The sequence below is a fragment of the Scyliorhinus canicula genome, chromosome 19, assembly GCF_902713615.1.
Source record: "Scyliorhinus canicula chromosome 19, sScyCan1.1, whole genome shotgun sequence".
NCBI classification, from domain to species: Eukaryota; Metazoa; Chordata; class Chondrichthyes; order Carcharhiniformes; family Scyliorhinidae; genus Scyliorhinus; species Scyliorhinus canicula.
Genome location: NC_052164.1, coordinates 27868008 through 27889192, shown reverse-complemented (window position 1 = coordinate 27889192; position 21185 = coordinate 27868008). Strand labels below are relative to the sequence as shown.

The 21185-nt window shown below is 43.5% G+C and overlaps 1 protein-coding gene and 1 long non-coding RNA gene across 2 annotated transcripts in view; both read right to left on the bottom strand.

Annotated features, from left to right (window-relative positions):
• The window catches only part of LOC119954209, a 36581-nt gene extending 34125 nt beyond the window's left edge, over positions 1 to 2456 (bottom strand). The window contains exons 1-2 of the long non-coding RNA XR_005458194.1: positions 2376 to 2456; positions 622 to 714 (exon numbers count right to left, since the gene is read on the bottom strand). This is a non-coding gene — a long non-coding RNA (uncharacterized LOC119954209). The remainder of the gene's footprint in view (positions 1 to 621; positions 715 to 2375) is intronic.
• A 5031-nt stretch (positions 2457 to 7487) lies between these two features.
• dlx3b (distal-less homeobox 3b) lies at positions 7488 to 12124 on the bottom strand. The gene is made up of 3 exons (XM_038779590.1): positions 11611 to 12124; positions 9832 to 10022; positions 7488 to 8796 (listed from the first exon to the last, which is right to left on the bottom strand). Exons 1-3 carry the CDS (start codon positions 11942 to 11944, stop codon positions 8491 to 8493), a joined length of 831 nt encoding a protein of 276 aa, XP_038635518.1. The 5' UTR covers positions 11945 to 12124; the 3' UTR covers positions 7488 to 8490.
• Between the last annotated feature and the right edge of the window lie 9061 nt (positions 12125 to 21185).

Genomic DNA, 21185 nt, shown 5'->3' with positions numbered 1-21185 from the left:
AATATTTTCCCTCCCCTTCCATTCCTTTTTCGTTTTGATCAGCCACTGCACCGAGGTGACATTCATTTCGATCTCCGCTTCTGTTTTTTTTGGTTATTATTTTAAACCCCCGTCCTTCCGTAAAACAATAAAATGGTGGCTACACTGTACACCGAATCAGCATTTTGTGTGCCTTTTGCTGTCTGCAGTGCGTCACTGGAGGCCGATCCAAAAATCTGTGCTAATTCTGTTCCATGTGAACTATTCACTGATGGGACATAACACGTTTTATATTAGCTCCGTGGTTTAAACCCCTCCCCCCCCCCCCCCCCGTACATTTTACTAAACACATGCTATCATGTTTTCGGAAGTTTTTTTGATGAATATTAATGACTAGCTACAGTAAGCTTGTGGTTACCCAAGTAAACAGATAAACCCGTCGTACGAAAGGAGATTGATTAATTTATAATATGTGCTGATTGTCAGTCGGGACTAACGGCCTTTAAGCCTTTAGGCGGGAGAGACAAATGTGGTCGACGTCCCTTAAAAAACATGGAAGCGAATAAATCTATATCCCCCGTTCAAAGGTCTGACAGATACACCTGTATCCAACATTGGCAATTTAAGAAACGCATTACTTACCACGTGTGTCTGATCTCCACTTGTCACATCTCAGAAACTACAACACGTATTGAAATCCATGGTTAGCTCTCCCAATTTTTTGTCAAAGTCAGTCTACAAGACAAGATAGTGGTGTTTACAGATTTTAATGCATAATAGCTCGCATGTCAAGCCTCCTCCCGTAACATCTGCACTGGAAGCCGTGTGCAAAGCCCACTTCTCTGCTATTTTAAGATTTTTTTATGCTTGTGTGAAAGGGGCTGTAATTAGAGCAATTTTGACTGTAGCTCCCTGAATAAAGCGCTTTCCATCAAGATAATTACCCGCAATTTTCAGTCGCCTAAATGCACTGCTTAATATGTAACAATTCCGAGTGGGGGGAAAATCAGGCAGATGCACCGGCTACAGTTTGGCTGCACAGATTTGAGTTGTTATTACCCAAATTACTTGCAGGTGTATATTGTAATCAGCAAAATACTGATAAAAGAAAAAAAAAGAAACACGCTTTGGATCGATGTGAAAAAGCAAAGCAGGAAATCTGCATTACAAATGGTGCGGCAGTGATCCTTTATCCTGTTGCTAAACGGAGCAGACAATTTTTTAAAAGTCTGGTTTTAGTAAGAGGCAGTTTGAGTAAGTATGGGCAATCTATTATGGACAATCGGATAGAAAACTACGGAGTATTGCGCGGAAATGCTGTTAACTCCTCACTCACTGTACCTTTAGTGCGGGGGGGGGGGGCGTGGACACGCTAAACCCCCACACATATCCCCCACCCCCATCCACACACCGAATGGTACAACGATAAAATCACGCCAGTGACATTGGATCTAAAACGATGGCTGAGCTACAAAATGTTTAGTCACCCCAAGAGAAAGACGTGACTTTGATCATCGCCAATCTGGTGTCTACCGTGTTTTATTTTGTTGGAGTGCTATTTCACTTGCTATATTTCATGCAAATAAACTTTCCTTTATTATGGCACTATTCCGTCTTGAAATACTTCAAATCTTACACTCCCCTCCCTCTTAAACGTTAGCATGCATTGTCAAGTGACCTAACTGTTGAGTTCAGTTTAGCCTACCCATTTACAGCATCAAGCCTGTAAGTAATTTTCATGTACTGGAATAGTCAGCAAATAATCTATCAACCAGCCTGCCTAATAAAAGGGAGGGGGAGGGGGAGGGGGGGGGGGGGGGGGGAGATTCATGCTCCTGTACTCAGTTCGCCTTTAGGATAATGGGGGAATGGAACACACAAGGAAATCATAAGTGGGTGTGGATTTTGTTTTAAACTTGAATCTTGGCTGATGTCGTGGAGTAATCTCATTAGATTTTCTCTCTCGCACCCCCCCCCCCCTCCACACACACACCATTGACCCCCGTACATCGCACATAGGTAGGTCCATTTGAACATTGAGTCCATATGTCTGCCCAGAGCTTGCAGGAAACGCGCCCTAACGGATCGACCATCGATACAGAAAACATGCATGACTAATAATAGATGGAATCAGGTTGCCAAACGTTAAAAAGAACGCCTCGCAGGCAAAAGAAAACATACCACATACAACCACAGGGGTGAGCAGAACACACATTCGTCCCAGAGACCGAGACTTAACATGATCTTTCTGTTGCTCTACAATATTCCTGGGCATCCGAGCAATTCCTCCCTCCCGTTGACCGACACGTTTAAGATTGTTTATAAAAAGGCAATACGTTTACCAACCCTACTGGAGAAAATATCTGTTGTAGAGAATAGGAGAAGCGATGGCTTACCTGGTCCGGCTGGTATTTACTCAACCAAGTATTTTGCAGGCTGCAAAGAATGGCAATTTGTCAGCCTTTTTTTCTCCCCCCCACCCTCCCTCCCCACCTTCCCCCTGAAATACATGCAGCAAAGGTGCAGGAAATGGAGCAAACAACGCCGGTGCTGCTAGCTCTGGTTAAAGCTCCAAGTGTGAATTAATTCTGCTATCAGAGTTCTCTTTATATCCGCAGCTCAATTAGCCTTTATTACTGGCCATGTTTACTCATCGAGAGATGGGATAAAATGTGTTGAATAGAGAAATTGCTCATCTTTGCAAATTATAGGTAATTTTAAAGCTTGAGATTATAATAATAGCAGTCCAATCTGGACAGCCTACGTATAGTCTTCCAAACAGCATAATTACTGGAAAGGTTTAGGAACTCCACAGAACTGAATTCATTATTTACCCTTGTCTTTGACGAACTTGGGGCTGTTTGATGAATACAAATCGTACAGATGTAATTACAGTTCGGATTATTTTTTTATTATTATGAGCCTCCGGGACGCATTCTCCAGTAACTCTAAGAAGGATACCGCTTGTCCACAGCAAGGAGCCGAGATAAGACTGGGCTTTTTTTTCGTGCTCTCTAACTGCTGTGTGTGTATGTGTTTGAAGAAAGAGAGGGAGAAAGAGAGAGAGGTTGGGAAAGTGACCCTTTAAGGTGAGGTCGAGGGTTCTTTCCATGGACATAGTTGAAATAGTTTCCATTGTAATCTGTGCAAAAGAAGAAATAGTCGTAAGTAAGGTCATTCTGGGCTCCGAACATGGAAATGAAATTCTGCCCTTCGCTTTGATGTGTAACGATGAGGATTTTTGAACGCCTTGAATACAACAGTCCCCGGATTTCAGTCATCCCCCCCCCCCCCACCCCCCCAACACCCACCCCCAAACCCCACCATCACAGCCCACCGAAAATGTGTCTGCAGCCTCGGGCGAAGGACCCCAGCCTTGCAGCTTCCGACACGAATGGTACGGTATGTTCAATTGGCAAGATCGTTGGAAAGGGGATTCGCTTTAACCCTCCGCAGACTGCGGCGGGCTGCACTGCACAGCGTCCTGAGCACCAGGGCCAGGATTCTCAGCGCTCCAGGTCTCACTGAAGCGGGTTACAGCAAACACAAGGAGATTCATCCTCTCTTCTATACTTCCCAAGCTGCGCGATATAATTGAATGCAACTGAAGCTCTCCAGTCCGCGAAGGGTTACACTTAAATATTGCTCTTAGGGAGGCTGTTACATGCTAAGTGTTATGTAACCATTCCAAAACGATGTTATGTGCCATCTATTTCTTATGTAGAAAGGCTGAGAAAGGCCACGCTGGTCGTTTCCTCCCCAACTACCGGCGAACAACACAAATGTTATGCTTTTATTTTTGAGCCAATATTTGCAATATTTCAAGATGCAGACATTTTGCATCAATGAAAGTGAATTGTAATTATCCCCCCCTCCCCCTCCCAAGAATAGCACCCCGCCAGTTTCACTTTCTTTCTGTCAATGGGCGGGCTATTTTTAAAACCCAGCTTTAACTAAGTATTTACGCGCTCTTCTTTGTATTGCAAAGCGCCCTTCTTAAAACAGCCTTTATCTTTGTCATCCTCCCTGACACGATTGCAGTCCGCTGCTCCCTCTACCTGCGTCATGTAATATGCCAGGGTTCAGATCGCCTCCACTTTAACATTTCAATCAACTTATAAACGATTTTTTTTCCATTGCACCCTGTACAATATCAATTATAACCATTAAATACGAAGTACAGCTAGGCAAGGCCTGAACCCGCTGATATTTTACATACTGGTCTGTGTGTGCGATTGGAACATTTATAACATTTAACCTATTTCGTTACCACACGGAAACAGGTTATCTATATTGCTCAAGGAACCCACTTTATAAATAATAGGTTAATTTGAAATCTATCCTTACAAGTGGAAAACTCCACGTAATATAATCTAAAATTCCGCCACAGATAAAATGAGCAGATTGTAAGCAGTTAGACAGTTACATGGGCAGGGTGGGCATGGAGGGATATGGGTCAAATGCGGGCAAGTGGGACTAGCTTAGTGATATAAATTGGGCGGCATAGACAAGCTGGGCCGAACGGCCTGTTTCTATGCTGTAAACATCTATGACCTGTGGAGATCAGTCAAGAATGGCCGAATGGCCTCCTTTGGTGCTGCATTTTTTGCCATGGTTCTTTGGCTCCAACAGAAACTAATCTCTTCACTGAATTTTAAATGCAACTTTCCAAGATTTGGGATGTTGAGGCGGCGGTGGATGGCTCTAAACTATAATGCGAGCCTGACCTTAATAAACTGGTCACGCTGTTCGTAGAAGGTCCAGAAATCACTTTATAGAAATCGAGTTAAATTTATAAAGCAATAGCAGTTTTGTTTTGTCATCTGAGTACAAACATCCTATTTTTCTCGGTATTTAAGGTGGACTGCTGCTTCCCGACTTTGCTATCTAAAACGTATCATGCAGTAAGCTTCCAATAGACGTAATAATACAAATCAGTCCACATCTTGGCCGCAATGTCAACCTATGGCGTTCGTTTGGGTTAATTTTGCGTGAATCGCAAGTCCGAGGAAGAACATGGGATTAAAATGGAAGAAATATGACGCCGAGGCTCTGCTGATTTCTCTAGGTAAAATAAAACCCTCATATTGCATGGACGGCGGCTTGGAGATGGCTTACTGTTCGATTACCAGAGTACAATCGTTTGAGGCCGTGCCAATTTTTTGCAGGTGGCCAAGGCTATCATGATGCTTTCGACACAACATTCTGGACATTCATTAACGTTGCAATCTCCCTGCGATGCATCTTTGCAAACATTGAGTCACCAAGCGGCCTGGAGAACTGGATCTCTACATGCATGCTGCACACACGGGCCTTGATCTATACATATTTACAAGAACTGTTTATCAATGGAAGTGATGCCACTATTCACTGGTAAAATAGGAAACGGTCGTTTATCCGAGTTCTTCTAATGCGTGCCCGTGCACCTTAGGGGAAAATATGTGTGCACAATCCACGGCTGAGTCCGCAATATCGCTATTGAGATATTGTAACAATCTGTAATCTGATCTGCGATAATTGATGATTTTTTTCAACCACTATGTCTGCATATTTCATGTTATTACTGAAAAAAATGAGCATTGTGTTTTTTAACTGCAGCTTATATCTGCATTTTCCAACTGCTACCCATGCATAGGGTCCGTCTTGCCTTTGGAAAGTCTCCCGATCCACCTGAGTTTTTTACAGGTGCCACATGAGCAATTGAAACATAGAAATGATTGATTAAACAGTGGCCTCCCGGACTGATTTTGTTTCGAGGATTGGTGCAATTGTTGAAGTGATTAAAATGACCATTACAGAGAGCACAGCCGTCAATACACATCCTGGTCCCAATGACAGGGACATCAGTCTTTTTTTGCCTATGATATTCCTCGCAATCTGCTGAACGGCGACATTCTAAAATGTTCTTCATCTCCACTCATGGGCTTTTTGAGCGAATACAACAGCGTATATTTTGTAACATGACACACACGCACTCCCTTCAATGGCAATGTGGAGACCACTTTTGCGATTTCGTCATGTCATTTTAATTACTACCCAAAGATATTTCCTAATGCGAGGTTACTCAGTCTTATTTATTGCTCGCTCCATTATGTACACAAGTAGGGAAAATAACCGTGACTCACAGGACTTCAGTGCTGTGGCAAATAGTAGGGATTTATTCCCGACTCGCCGTGAGGCACAGCGCGCTTGGATGTTTAATATTAACCACCCGTCTGTCCACATTGCGTGGAAAGAACATCGAGGGGTCTAACTGTCCACCTTCCAAACCTTTGCACGGGTGTGCAAATCCGTGCAACTATACCCGGAAAGGAATTGTGTAAAATGCACCATCCAGGGATCTGCTGATATGCAGAAAGCACTGTGCAAATACCATACCCTAAGCTCGCATACGAAATGCATCCACAATGTGACAGCGTTTTAAAATATGTATCCCATTGGCATTGAAAGAAATGTAATTCGTTTTCCCATTTCAACAAGTATCATTGTTATTGCTTTCCTTCGTCGGGGCCGAACCGTTAAACCATATTTAAGGACGGTCAGGAGAAAAATGCATTTGTTGCCAGTTTGCGGCCGTTGGACAGCAGGAACCTTATGGATCCGCATCTGAACTGGTGAATGAATGAGGACCGCCGTTCTAAATTCTTATCTGAGGATACAGAGATCTATGTTTCCAAAATGGGCATCAGTTTGTTGCAGCAAGCAACAAAGGGTGGGATAAACTAGTAAAACTTTACTTGGAAATATTTTCCTCTCCAACCCCGTTCCTCCCCACCACCACGCCCCTCTCCCAGTATAAATGCGGAGCTGTATTGGAGTCAGAGGTTGAGTTCGGTAAGAATAGGGTTAAATCAGGCAGCTCCTGTTGCAGTCAGCCTGGCAATTGCAACAGCTTTGATGCACTTGCTGGTATGTGAGCTCTAGCACGATATTAACCCCAGGCGATAGAGCAGTTTTTTTCTGGCAGTCGTGCCTAATAAAATCCTGCTCCACGCAACTCTGTGTCTCCAGAATGTCTGCCTGGCTGTCGCCTATAGAGCTTTTGCACGCAGCCCTCAAACCAAACTGCCTTTAATAGCAGGAGATGGGTGTATGTTTAACTATTTACCATCCACATGCTGCCCTTATGTGAAGCTTTTATTTATTTGAATGTGTTTTAATATTGCACCCTATTCCGATGTTTTACACAAGCCTTTCTGAGGACATGGGCCACAATGTATATCGATGAAGTCACTCACGTCCATCTCTCTAGTCCATCGAAGCCCTTCAAACTCAGGCAAATGCAGGTGTAATGTTAGGTCACCTCCCTGCTTTGCCTGTACCTTTCAGACTGTGTAGGATAGGAATTAAATATCGAGATACACCCTGATTAAAATGCAATGCCACGTGGAAGTATTATGTTTAATTGTTTTATGATGACTCTTATAGATCAATCACAAGACCACCATGCGAACACTTGGTGTTCAAATAATACAGTCTAGCTCTGAATAAGCCACATTGCCAACAGATTTCAAGTTGTGGAATGAGGATTGTTTTTATTAACATTATTCTCAAGAACATCGTCAAACAAGCATTTAAAAGAGTCATTACAAAACAGAAGGTAAGTTACAACAGTGGTTGGTGCTTCTTGGATGTCCTTTCCTAACTAAATAGTTGCAGCGACATTTTCATGTACTTGAGGAATTCCTCCCAGTGTCACATATATTCTTAAAAATTACCCGCAAGGATTTTCTTAATTATTATTTTACAATTGGTGTGTAAAATTTTATGTACACTTTGTTAGAAAAAGATGCCCCTGACCGAGCATCATAAATAGAGTTCCTGCTATTTGTCTAGTCCGTTTGTGCTCCATCACATTGGCGATTGCAAACTGCGTTCCTAATTTACAGTGAAAACCGCACTTTTAAATTATACTGTATTGGATATAGTTCAATGGATGCATTATTATCCGCTACAGCAAACAAAACTGGCCGCCACTCTCTAATAATATACAGGCAGTAATAATTTAACCACTCCAATAGATCAGAAAAAAAACTTAAATAATATAACAAAACATAGGCATAGAATGCAGAATGTTGCTTGTCACTGAAATTGGGGAACGTTAGAGCGATTCAGTGTGCAGTGGAAATCTGACAACTGACAGGGGTAACAAAGTACCCCGATTTCGTTCCTCATTTATACAGTTTTTGGTATTATGTACAAAACTGCTGTGTTTTACGACATAAATGGATGGGGAGGGGGGGGGGGGGGGGTATGCAGACTGCTTTCCAGGTGACTTTATTTCATGTAATTTCTCTTCTGCATCCTGGATGTAGAGTTTTATTCATTGACTTATTTATGTTTTTTGCCAGTTCTGTGAAGAGCTTTAGGATGTTGCCCCCCCCCCCCCCCAACTTCAAATGGAGCTATGTAGACGCATGTTGTTGTTGTTATTGTTGCCATCGTCGTCTTTTTTTTTAGGAAACAGCAAGAGATCAACAGTTTCAAAGTTCTGAAGTTAAAAGTTAAGTTTTAATAGACTGCTCCAGTACTCTGAGGTGGCGGCTGGTGCAGTGAGTTTGTTGCTGTTAAGTGAGAGCCCGAGGGGTGGGGTGGATACCAGTGGTTGAAGTCGTCCAGGTAGCTCTGGGAGGAGTTCTGCTGGGTTTGATGTTGGAGGGGGTTCCTCGTTGAGCTGTGACTCTCCCAAACGGCTGGAGAAGGGGGCGAATTGCATGCCATCGAATCGCTGTTGTTGGGACTGTGCTCCATCGTGAGCTCTCCATTTTTGTACAGCTTCTTAAACTTGGATCTTCTGTTCTGAAACCAAATTTTCACCTGAGCAGGTGGGAAAGAGAAAAAAACAGACCAGATGAGTGAGACTTCATTGGCAAGTTATGAGAAAGTGATAGAGGAAGCATGTAAACATTTAGCAAAAGGCACCATTAAAAAGTCAGCCCCCCCGCCCCCCGCCCCCCCCGCGAAATATATAAATACAACTACCACTGTGGGGACAATGGTACTGTTGTCCCGAGAAGATGTGTAGGACTAAAAGATAGACTATTATTTCAGTAGTCAATATTTAGTACTTTCTATTGAATCTCTGTTAAAAATCGAACTCGGTGGAGTATGATTTTTGACTCCATGGATGTTCTTGTCTAATTAGTATTAATCCAATAATTCTCCACACCCCAGACCCCCCCCCCCCCCCCCAACTGCCCCATACCCATTGAGACAAAACATGGATAACTACTTTCTGAGGTCTTTTCAGATAGTTTTGGTTGAAATATTTTCATGCCTGTTGTCTTGGTGTGGTTCAGGATGTTTGCTAAACCCCCTTTGTCACTGATTTATTCACTACTGGTACTTTTAAAACTGTTCTATGGAGACCTGATCATACTGCAAGTCACAGCTTTTCACTATCACCACTTCACCATTTAAACTTTTCCCAGTGACAAGAGGGTAGCAATAATCGGTGGAAAATCAAACCCCCATCAAGACCGAGAGTAAAGCATGCAAGATCACAGAAACACTTATGTGAATAATTCTTTGGAGCTAAAAGTATCACTGGGGCATGCGAGTATGGTCAACGAGATTGCAGGAAATGTTCTTGGAAACAGGTTTGGAGAGAGAACGTGTATTGAAAGCGCCCCATTATCACCGCAACAGGGTGCAGGTTGCTGTTGTACCTGCTTTTAGCAGTATGGGGGAGGGAGGGTGGAGAGAGTTATGACTTGTCTCAGCAGTAAGGCGGGCGTGGAACTTAAATCACTAAAGCTACTTATTGTACCCTCCCAGGGCAAGCCTTAGCCCAAGGGTGTTGGGAAAGATGTGAAGGCAGTGCGTGCACCGATACTGGTGAGTAGAGTGTACCTGTGTTTGCGTCAGTCCCAGGGAGGCTGCCAGCTCTGCACGCTCAGGTAATGCCAGATACTGCGCCTTTTGGAAGCGTTTCTGCAGGGCGGCGAGCTGGAAGCTCGAGTAGATGGTTCTGGGTTTGCGAATCTTTTTGGGTTTCCCGTTCACAATTCGCACCTCGGGCTCCGGTTCTTCCTTCACTGAAACTTAAGCACACGATAAAAGAAAATGAAATGAAACACACTCTCGGAATTGTCGAGACTTCACATCATTAAACACACACCCTCAAAACGCAGCAATTAAAAGTTCAGTCCAAGCAGAAAATGTATCTATTACACTTCAATTAAATGCTGAATGTACAATAAACCAAAGCGAATGCATGTTTCTCACAGGACACGGGGAGGCAATATGAATATTCGACTGATGCAATAGGACTCTAAACTCTTGAGTATTTGCCATTTTGCGAGTTGACTCAAAGGTTCCTTTCCGGATACAAATTACAGAAAAATGGGAGGGAGCTGCGACTTATTCTTATTGATAATTATTATCACAAGATACATTATCTCATTTGAATAGTGCAATCCCCTTTCATGTTTACCACCTCTTCCAGCGCACAGTTTCACTTTGTCTATTCGTGACTTTCTGTATTTTTCTGAGTGGTTTGCCAATAAAGGATTAAAGGAGTGCGCGCGGCCACAGTGACAATGCACAGAGGAAGCTGAACTCGGCACGGTCGTTACAGAATTGGTCTGAACAGGTTTTCACACTCCAACCTGGGTTCGCCGCTTCAGCGGGAAGAAGTATCCACTTCCCGATGCCAATTCCCATTGCGCCCATGCCTCAACAAGCGGGCCCCGAGAGGAAAGCAAGTTCCTTCCGACCAACCGCTGAAAGCAGATGATGGTCCTAACCCTAGCGCCAACCCAATCTCTCCCCCCCCCCCCCCCCCCCCGCAACTCCACCCCCACAAACACACATCGCCGCCTGATTGCTGGCCTCTGAGCCCTTGTGGGGTTCAAACGTATCCAGAAACAGGTCTGCCTCCATTTCTGTACACAAGACCGTGCTTCTGCATTGATAAGCAAATGGAAAGTCACCTTCTGTGAACTGTCCGCACGGGTCAGGCTTAACTTCGTTAGAGATGGATACTTTGCATTGGTGCTAATTTCCACCTTCTCCATATCAAGTGATTGACTGAAAAAACACAGCCCCTGTTAAATCTACAAACGGAGTTTCCCTTTCACAGGTGGCTTGTGTTGTGCTATCCCTGATGCTGCGTCAGTTTCAGCCAGTGCTCTGTGTCACTTTCTTGTATGGTCCTGTCAAACGCGCGCGCCCGTCCACGATTCTCATTCTGCACCCCTGAACACTTTGGTTTAAATAAAAACAAAACGGCCAACTGCACTCCCCCGAGCAAAGTGCTAAACCCAGTTTGGGTGGCACCTTGGGTTTGCTAAGGCAAACATCGTTTGGTAAAGTCTAACCGGTTAAACGCGCCATTCTGATACACGAATCTAAGGGCAACCTCTCAGCTATTTCAGATCATTCAGGTGACCTATCCCTTTAAGAGGAACGCCAGGTTATGGAGGCTCGGATACGAAGGCCTCACTGCAATCTCCCTCTGGTAGTCATGCAAGCAGCAAACCTGCTCTCCAAGTCTCAAGCTCTCCCTCCCCTTCTCTAAGGGAATGCAATTGACTGCAGAGTTGCCACTTGGGCTTCCGACCGGTGCATCTCTCAAAGTGCCTCTGGCTTCAGACAGCGATTGGGAATGACGAGGAACCCCCCTCTTACCTCTCTCAGCCGCCGACATTTGAGGATCCCGGTTGAAGTGCCCATACTGACGGTACGAGTTGCTGTAAGCGTAGTCGGCCTTCTGTGAATAGGAGACAGGCCCCGGGATATTGTTCAGATTAAACTGGTGATATGGGTAGTGGTTCACGGGCTGAGAATAGGCCGAAGCCGGATAATAATCGTGCTGCGGGTGGCAGGACTGAGGGTTATAGTACCCAATATCGGTCGCCGTGGACTCTGGCAGGGTGGGTGAGTCTTTCGCAGCGTGACATCCCATAGAGCCCTGGATGTCGGTGAGGAGAGCTGGTAGCTTTTTCTCATAAGTTCCACTCATTGTTCCAGACAATATGCTTTTCCTTTTACCAACAACAACAAATTTAAAAAAAGAGACGATTTGATCTTTAAAACACAAAGCTCAGACTATGCACACATCACAGTGCGTCGAGGAGCCGAGATCCTCACAGCGTCTGAAACTCAAAGCAAACTGCTGTAACCTAACCAGCCCAGCGTGGTTAAACCCCTAATTATATGGAACAGAAGGGTGGATACAGGAAGCTTATTGGTTCCAGAGATGTTGCTCAGAGAACCAGTCCAAGTTTTCAGACTTCCCACGCTCATATTTGTGGAGCCAAGTCTATTATCACTCTTTCTCAACTATTAAAAGTGTCTGCCTTTTTTTTTAAATGTACATGCTCCCTCCAAGCATTCATTTTGTTTCAAGGGGCTTGAGGAACTTCAGCAGAATTCGGAACAAGTTTCGACCTGTGTCTTTCCAGTCCTTCTCCGTTTGATAACTCCAGTTCTTTTTTTTAAAAAAGGGGTGATACCTGACCCACATGGGCGGGAGGGGGGGGGGGGGGGGGGTTGGGTGGGGGAGTAATGCCGGCTCGTTTTCTACTACTGTCATGTATCCTGAAAAATTAAATACTACCAAAGGAAATGTATACTTCAAATGTTACGCGCGACCGTCTGGTTATTTGTGTTTGAACACCACACATTGATGGGGTTCATTGAAGAAGCATTTCCTTAATGCTTGGAAACGGCTGAAACTTCACGTTGTCATTGCAGAGTCGAAATTGGATTTGAACTGAATACTATTTGTAACTTTTGCAATTGATCAACCCTTGTCCTATAAAGGTCTGAACCCTTTAATCTGTCATTCATAGGTCATTCTTGAAGCCTGCACGTAATTTAAATCGTGTTTTTTAAAAAAGTGATGTTACTAAGATATATGAGAGTTGTGAAAAAAAACTGTCCAACGACTGGAAACCCACCTCCAGCAACGCAACCTGTTTTAGTTTCAGGGAGTTAGGTGTGGTCTAACCTGTGGTGCAGGTTTTCCCATGGTTTCAGACGCCGTAAGAGAGAAAACACACACTCAGACACACACAGTGGCGTCTCCACCTTTTATTTTTGCGAAACACCCTTCATCAGAGAGGCTGAACAGGCTGGAAACCGTAGACAAGCAAAGGGTGTGTGACTCACGGGGAGCCGTGCGCCAAAGGTGCCATCCACATTATTTACCCCGGCGAGCTGACAGCACCGAGCGGCGCCCATGGTTGGCGGTTCACAAGATGACTTCAGAGGTTTTTTTTTAACCTGATCCACCTCAAAAAAATAAATAAAACGTCTTGGGATGCAAGTGGAGGAAAGTAAACTAGCCTAAAGCAAGCAAAAAGCTGCCGAATGCCCAAAGTAACTCCAGCAAAACCCTTTTAACTTAGAACTTAAGTTAGGTTCTGCAAATGATTGCACGTCCCTTTAACTTGTCACCCTGAGCATAAAACTTTAAAGGCGCTTTATATTGTCCGGGCAGTGTTTGGAGCAGACTGTTGGATGTGGGCTGGAGGGGTCCATGTTTAACACCGCTCTGGGGCCTTCCTACTTTACATTTTGGGCTCTCTGTTCAAGATGCGGAGGAGAGGGTGAGGGAAATAAAAGGCAAACAGGAATACAGCCCGTGTCGTGCACCCGTTATGCATTCAGCGAATTTTAGCTGGGCTTATCCCCGAACTATTATTTTTCATCTTGTCGCCTGTCCCTAGATCTCAGAAACAACCTTTCGCAATTATAATTAAATTCGAGGTACACTGAACGGGTCAGTGGATACCAGCTGCGATTATTGAACAGATGAGTTAGAAAAGACTGCAACATACGTTATTTGAGATCTCCAAGCTTTTTAATATTTTTTAAAAATAATCTATTGTCACAAGTAGGCATACATTAACACTGCAATAAAGTTACTGTGGCTTGACTGGAACGAGCCATCATTTTAACATGTTCTCTTGAAGGTGCTCCTGGGACACAGATAATTTACCATCTTGTTTGATTATTGCACGTGTTTGAAATGTGCCTCACATCGACCACATTGCAAATAATGAACTGCGTAATGGACATTTCTGATACTGGGAGATTGAGTCGAGAAGCATAGAAGTCAACCACTTTATCTTCAGCCTGTAACCCTGTCTGATCAGCATTATTCGGTGTGCAATGGTGCCACCTAGTGTTCCTTCCCTAGAGGCTCGGCCAGTCCATAATTTACTTTGGTTTATCAATAATCTTTCTGAAGCAAAGGTTCATTGCAAGCAGCGACGATCCATTATTATCCAGTCAACAGAAAGCTGCAAGTGTCTTAACACAGTGTGATCAAGATTAACCAAATATTTGCAGGTTAGGTGGATTGACCATGCTAAATTGCCCCACACGTCCACAGGTTAACTGGGGTGACGGGGATCGAGCGGGACTGTGAGCCTAGATGGGGTGCTCTTTCGGAGGGTCGGTGCAGACTCTGCACCATAGGGATTCTATGGATTTCAACAGGTCACTTTATAAACTTGGTTATGTAACTGACAAAAAGTTGGTTGCTGTTGTATCTTTTAATCGAACATTAAAGGTCCGATTTGATGCGGTGAGGAGGATTAAAATACCCCAGCCTATCCCACAAACGACCCCGTCCAACTGCTGGGAGGTGTGATCACGGAAGAATGTTCTGTGCGTGAGAACAAGGCTCCTTCCAGCTTGGAACCAGTCGGACATGCCCGGCATGTCATGTGCACGCGTTTGGTACATTTTTTAATAACGTGGGCGCCTGCTACATGTTGGTACATGGACATAAGACATGAGGTGTTCGTGTTTGAGGATCACACCCAAGCAAGGAACACCATCCCTGATACCGGGAGGGGAAACTCTTTGATTTCAAATGTCAACAAGGCTTTTGAACTTTGTTGCATATTTACCTAGATGGCAAAATGGATATTTAGGATCTCTTGTATGAACCTGTATTTCATTTTGGATTAAAAAAGGTGACACGGAGTAGAATTGTCAAGGCTTTCATTGAGAAGTATCTCGTGAGAGGGCTTTTCACTCTTACCCAGGCAACCTGACCAAACGCACTTTGTTGTAAATTTGGAAGTAAAGATAAAACAGAAGACGTGGAAAATACTAAGCAGCTCAAGAAAAGCAATCGTGGAGAGCAAAAAAACCCCCAGAAAGACCATCAACCTGAACCGTTAGCCCCCCCCCCCCCCCCCCCCCGTCCCGCCGCCACACACACACACGGTTACTGTCTGACATGCTGAATATGTCCAGTACTGTATTTTCTCTTTGTATTTCAAGTATAGTTAAATCAGGCTTCACGGCGTGATTTGCGATCTGGTGACTATTGACATAGAAGCAGCTAAAAACTGGAAATGTCTAGTTGACTGGTCAGCAGCTGAGGGGGGTAGATGGTGAAAGATGAGTCATAGCCACAGAAACCCAGGGAAACGGGGTGCTAATACGTTTCTCTGGGGTTCTGTGGCTATGACTCATCTTTCATTCTCACTCCACAGAATAAATATTTCCCTCTTTCTCTGTATAATAGCTTTGACAAAGGGTCATCTGGACTCGAAACGTTAACTCTTTTCTCTCCCCACAGATTCTGCCAGACCTGCTGAGATTTTCCAGCATTTTCTTTTTGGTTTCAGATTCCAGCATCTGCAGTAATTTGCTTTTATCCATTGTTTGGAGAGATGTACGACAGCTAACCTTTTTCAGGTCGATGATCTTTCGTTCTGACCAAGGGTCGCCAACTTGAAACGTTACCTTTCCCACAGGCCGGCCGAGAATCTCCAGCATTTTCTCATCATTTCATATTCCCAGTATCTGCAGGATTTTATTTTGTGTGAGATTTTTCCGTTGTTAATTACAGACTTTTAGTACTCAATACTTTTAAAACTATCTCTCCAGAGAAATTGCTCAGTTTTGTACATTTTAAAGCGCAGTGAGAACATTGAAATAGGCCACTTATACTAAACATTTTATGCTCATTCAAAGCAGTTTGAGCTTTTCATTGACATAAATAGTGTGGTGCAATTTAGGTATGAAGTCACCCAAAATGCACTTAAGACAAGAGGTGCAGGCCAATCCAAAGATAAAGTCCAACACTGCTTGAGTTTAATGTCTGCCACAGTATCAACAAAGCTTGGCACAGAGCCAAGTTTAAAAGCTTCATTTTAACATTTTTGATCTTACCAGAGAGCTAACCATCCCAATGAGACTGCTACTTAGAGAACTCAAAACTCCTTACATTACAAATCCATTTAAGCACACAGCAGTATATAACTCAGGGCTTTTACACCAACCCAATGCAACTAGTGAGAGCAATCCCAAAGCACTCGGTGAATGTTAATGACATTTGCTGTAATGTAGGTGAGTTTCATTTCGTAGTGATTACAGTTTGGCTGAATTGGTAGTCACTCTTGGACTTAATAGGGAAGATTATGAGTTTAAACCCGCCCTCATCCCAAGATTATGAGTTTAACCCCACCCCCACCACGACCCCCCTGCAAGAGCTGAAGTATAATCTAGGAAAATACCTAATACCAAATAGGTAGGAAGGAGAGCAGGAAGTTGTCTTGGTCAACATTCCTCCCTAATCACTACCAAAACAGGTAATTCATAAGTCTGTGACATCCCGTCCGAGTGAACATTAGCTGCTGTATTTGCCTGCATCAAACAGTAAATTCAACTTTTAAAAAAAATTCAATGAAACATGAAGAACCTTGAGGTTTCCCCAGAATATGATCGCGTGCAATACACAGACAAATGCTTTTTTTAACACAAATTTTTAAAAAGACACTGGTAAATAAGCATGTCACATGCTTGGATAAAATGTCTTTGCCCACTGTCTTACTGACAGCATTATCAATTTACTTCAAAGGAAGCAAAAATAAACGCGTGCAGTCTATCACCATTTATTTTAAATGGGATAACCCCTTTATTAAAACAGAGAACAAAAGCATTTCACAAGAACATGTGAACATCAGTATAGTCTTAACCTATTTTGATTTTATGCCAATCATTTAAGCCACATTGGGTCTAATCAAGATCGAACAAGATGCTTTGCAGAGCTCGATCACGACCCTGCCTAGGGTGATATGTAATTGTACTTTGAACCAAATAACAGCCATCAAAGAATCATGGTGAGAGATTTATTCCTATACAGAACAATTTTTCTAAACATGCGCTGTTTGGAAACCAAAAGATCAAATTCCATCTTTGTGTTACTCCCTCAGATCATTTTGAGAATTAAATTCCTCCTGTCAGAAATTTTACTAAAATTAACTTTGCCACAAACACATAATAGGTAATCCGTTCTGGAACATCAACAGTTTTGATAAAATATTGATGGGTGGAATACCACTTACTTTGCGTCGCGTTTGTTCAAAACTGCAAGCTAAATGCTGAGAAAATATATTTTGAATTAGCCATTACTTTACCTCATTTGCCTGTCACAACCACTTGTCTCCATTCAACCTGTAGAAGCTGAGGTGGTGAGCAATTAGATAAGTGGCTCCTGGCTACTCTGTCAGCAGGAGGAATCCAATGAGCCTGATGGAATTCACAGCTTTCCTCCAGCAGTGTTGCTGAGATCTCACACAATAAATCACTACGCAAAATGCCCAGTCGTCAGCTGTTGAGGGGACTTGAACACAAAGGGCATGACCGTGAGGTTTCACCTGGAATGGGTGCAAGGTTGATGGCGAAACCACTTCACTTTCAGCCCAAGCTAATTTAGCCTCCTTAAGTCTCCTTAATAGCCTGCCAATTGTGGGAGGCTGAGAAATTGGCTGACTCCCTAATGACTGGCGGGGTCTTTGGGTGTGGGAGGGGATGATGATCCTGGTGAGGTCCCAAACAGACCGTGACAGAACTTTTTGAGGGCCGAGAAAAACACTTAGTCTCTTGGCTTTGCCAGCCCCAAATTAAGTTTCCTGATTTGCAGTCCTCTTTTTCAGCTTTGTTGGCTAGGCCCCTTTAAGCTTTCTACAAATGGGTAGAGAGTGACTGGCACAGGCACACTCGGCCCATGTGTACCTAAAAATTGGAATCAGGCCCTTGTAAGTGTGTCAGCACATGATTTGCATATGCAGACAGCCTCCTCCTTACTGCAAACAGCCATGTCACTCCCTTATTTACAATCCAACTGGAAATTTTATCTTTAGTCCTTAGCATTAATGGAGTGGCCAGGGCGCTATCCTCCTCCTAGAGTTGCCAATTCTGATGACATGATTTGCTCCCAAGCTCCACTCACTAGTCAGTCAATAATCCTTGTGGCGCACTGCCTTCCTACACCAATGGGAAAGCAGAAAGGTTAATTACCTAACTGAACAAGACTTGACTTTTTTTTCACCATTTCAATATTTTTGTAACTAAGGTTCACACACCCAGGCAACAATGGGAAAGAGAAATGTTCAAAGAAAATGATAAACAAAACTGGGGCTGAATTCTACGATTCTGGGGCTATGTCCAGAAACGGTGGTGTTTTACGCCAGACAAAATGGCGTAAATGCCAATACGGCCCAGAGAATTGCCGGGTCCGTGGCTGCGCCATGCTACATGGCGGAGGCCGCTCATGGACCCGGCACGCAAAATAGTCCCCCCCTTCAGACAGCTTGTGCGCCCTCCCACAGTGCCCCCAACCCCTGATAAAGTCCCCCCCCCTGCCCGTGGATCGGACCTATCCTGACTGTGGGGGTGCTGGACTGAGTCCGCAGCCGCCATGCCGAGTTCCTGACGGATGGGACCACACACGACCAACGCCGTCGGGAACTCGGCCGGATGGGGGCGGAGTGTCGGGAGGCGGGCCTCAGGCAATATCCTGAGGTCGGCAATACGCCGCTTTGGAGGGGGTCAAGCATCGCGAAAGCGAAACCACCCCGGATTTATTCGGAAACTTTGATTCTCCGGCCGATCGCTGAATGCGATTTCGCCATCAGCGACTGGAGAATCCATGTGTTTTTAATGACCAGGTGATTTTTATCCAAGGTTGCCCTGGAAATTGATGTTCAGTTCCTGGAGACTTCAGGCCAATCTTGGAGGGTTCACAACCATCCCCACCCTAACCCCTCCCGATATTCAATTGTTGCCTGCACAGTTATCAGGTGAGCAAATGTTACAAAATTCCACCAAAGTTCCTATCAGTTAGAAGTGCACATCTTAACCATTTGACAAACTAACCTGCAAGTCATATCAACATTCATTCAAAGGGACTCTAATCCTATAAGTGTTAATTTCAAACTCCATCTCACAGTAATAAATAGTTTGCCTGGTTTAGTGGAGCCTGCTCAATTCTTGGCCAAATCAACTCCACATTGAAGGAATCAACTTGCCATTGTCCAGGAGTTCATAAAAACAATAAATCTCCACTTTATATTTTTTTGAGGAACCTTTTAGCCATAACTAAACTGGCAACAGAACTGTTAGCCGTATTCTTCAAAGGGTTTGAATCCCCTTGTTTTTGCTTTACGGCAATCTGAAGTCTTGGGGATTTTTAAAGATTAATTTTCCAATTTGTTTAATGTTAACAGCTTTGGTGCATTGGTGCATAACCAATGAATGAAGGCAAATGAATGCAAGTCAAATTAATCAGTGTCTGCATGAAGGTCAGGAATTGATTGTTTGGCCACACTAAAATATAATTATTCACTCTAACCCTAAAACATTTTAGGCCATGAGTTTGCAAAGAAGAAAACCTCTAGCTATGTAACACCTGTCACATCTTAGCATGTCTTAATACCTTCAACTTAAATTATTTGTAGATAAAAATAGCCACCTATTTATGCATAGCACAGTCTCACCAAACACCAATAAAATGAATGTCTAGCTAATCTGTTTTGTTGATGTTGGTAGGAGGGTTGAGTAATGACCTAGCCATTGGCAGGTTCACTCTCCCTACTATTGTTCAACTGATTCCATATAAACACTTTTGCTCACTTGAACAGGTTGTCGGTATCGTCCTGACATTTGATCTAAAGCACAGCACCTCTTATTGTACAGCACTTTCTCATTGTTGCCCTGGAATGTAGAACCTCAGTAACGTGTGCAAGTTTTTACAGTGGAGATAACAGAGCATCCTTCTGACTCAGACCAGGGCCACCACAAAGCCAAACAGATGCTGTAAATTAACATGACTGGAGGCAATGCACAAATTCTAATATTTCCACTAATATGGACAGCATGAATAATTCCTTTTTGAGACACATGGGAAGATGAAGCAGTATAATCCAGGATTAGATTATGATCTCCAATGGCACCACGCTCAGTGAGTGCAAACAAGGAGGCTGGAGAATATTGTCTGCTGCAGATACCATTTCAAATCTGGCCTTTATATTTCTGCAGTAGATTGCAATGTTCCTCACTGTAAAATACATCTTATTATTTTCTTTACTCAAGCTAGCATTAGGTTTTTCTAAGCGGAACTATGAGACTGTTTTCTGTACTTCAGCCTTTTAGTAAATTCCAAGAGGCTTTCAAATCCAACATAGGCAGGTCAAAGAAACAGCAAACTTTTGCTTTTAGGCTTTATGGAAGCTAGGGATGTAATGCAAACAACAATGAGAGCAATGTAATGTGCCTTTTTATGAAATACATTGATCTTATTAGTGCGTTAGTAAAACTGATAATATAGATGCTTGACATCATGAGGCTGCCTAATGTCTCTAGTGAACACTCATATAACTCAGTTCATCTAAACATTTATACATTTTGACAATATGGTAAAGGAACAACCAAGTATTTAATATTAAAATCTACATCAAGTGGAAACAAAGGAGTTTGATCAAATTTCATGGAAATAAATGCCTGCTGCCAATGGGTAATATCTACCAAATTGTCAATACATATCACTATTTACCCATTTTAAAGGTGATTTTGTTAAACCAATATCTCATGTGGACATTTGAAATGTTGAGTTATTCTGAGAAGGAGACTATCCAAAGATCAACTTATCTTTCTCTTTTGGCTGCTGACCTTTTGTGCATTTTGCAAATTTGTTTTGCAAGTTAATGGTCTCCACGGACATTGTATCAGAATACGATGGGTAGTATTTAGTGCAGGTGTTCGAGGTCTTGCTCGCTTGCTGGAGAGCGGGTGAGAGCTCCAAGTTGCCTGTCTCAAGAAAGCGCATCACTTTGATTGCCAGTCGGGCACCTAACTGGGCAGTGTTGCGCCTTTCCTGGGGTCAAGGACCCCAGGTAAGGCAGAGGCCTCTTGTGCTGAGAACTGTGGCCAATCAGAGGCTGATAGCTCTTCCT

Coding starts and splice junctions, on each gene's coding strand:
- dlx3b (XM_038779590.1), bottom strand. CDS start 11,944: ATGAGTGGAACTTATGAGAAAAAGCTACCAGCTCTCCTCACCGACATC. Junction 10,023..11,610: donor AATGTCGGCGGCTGAGAGAG/GTAAGAGGGGGG, acceptor CGTGTGCTTAAG/TTTCAGTGAAGGAAGAACCG. Junction 8,797..9,831: donor TGGGACTGACGCAAACACAG/GTACACTCTACT, acceptor CCACCTGCTCAG/GTGAAAATTTGGTTTCAGAA.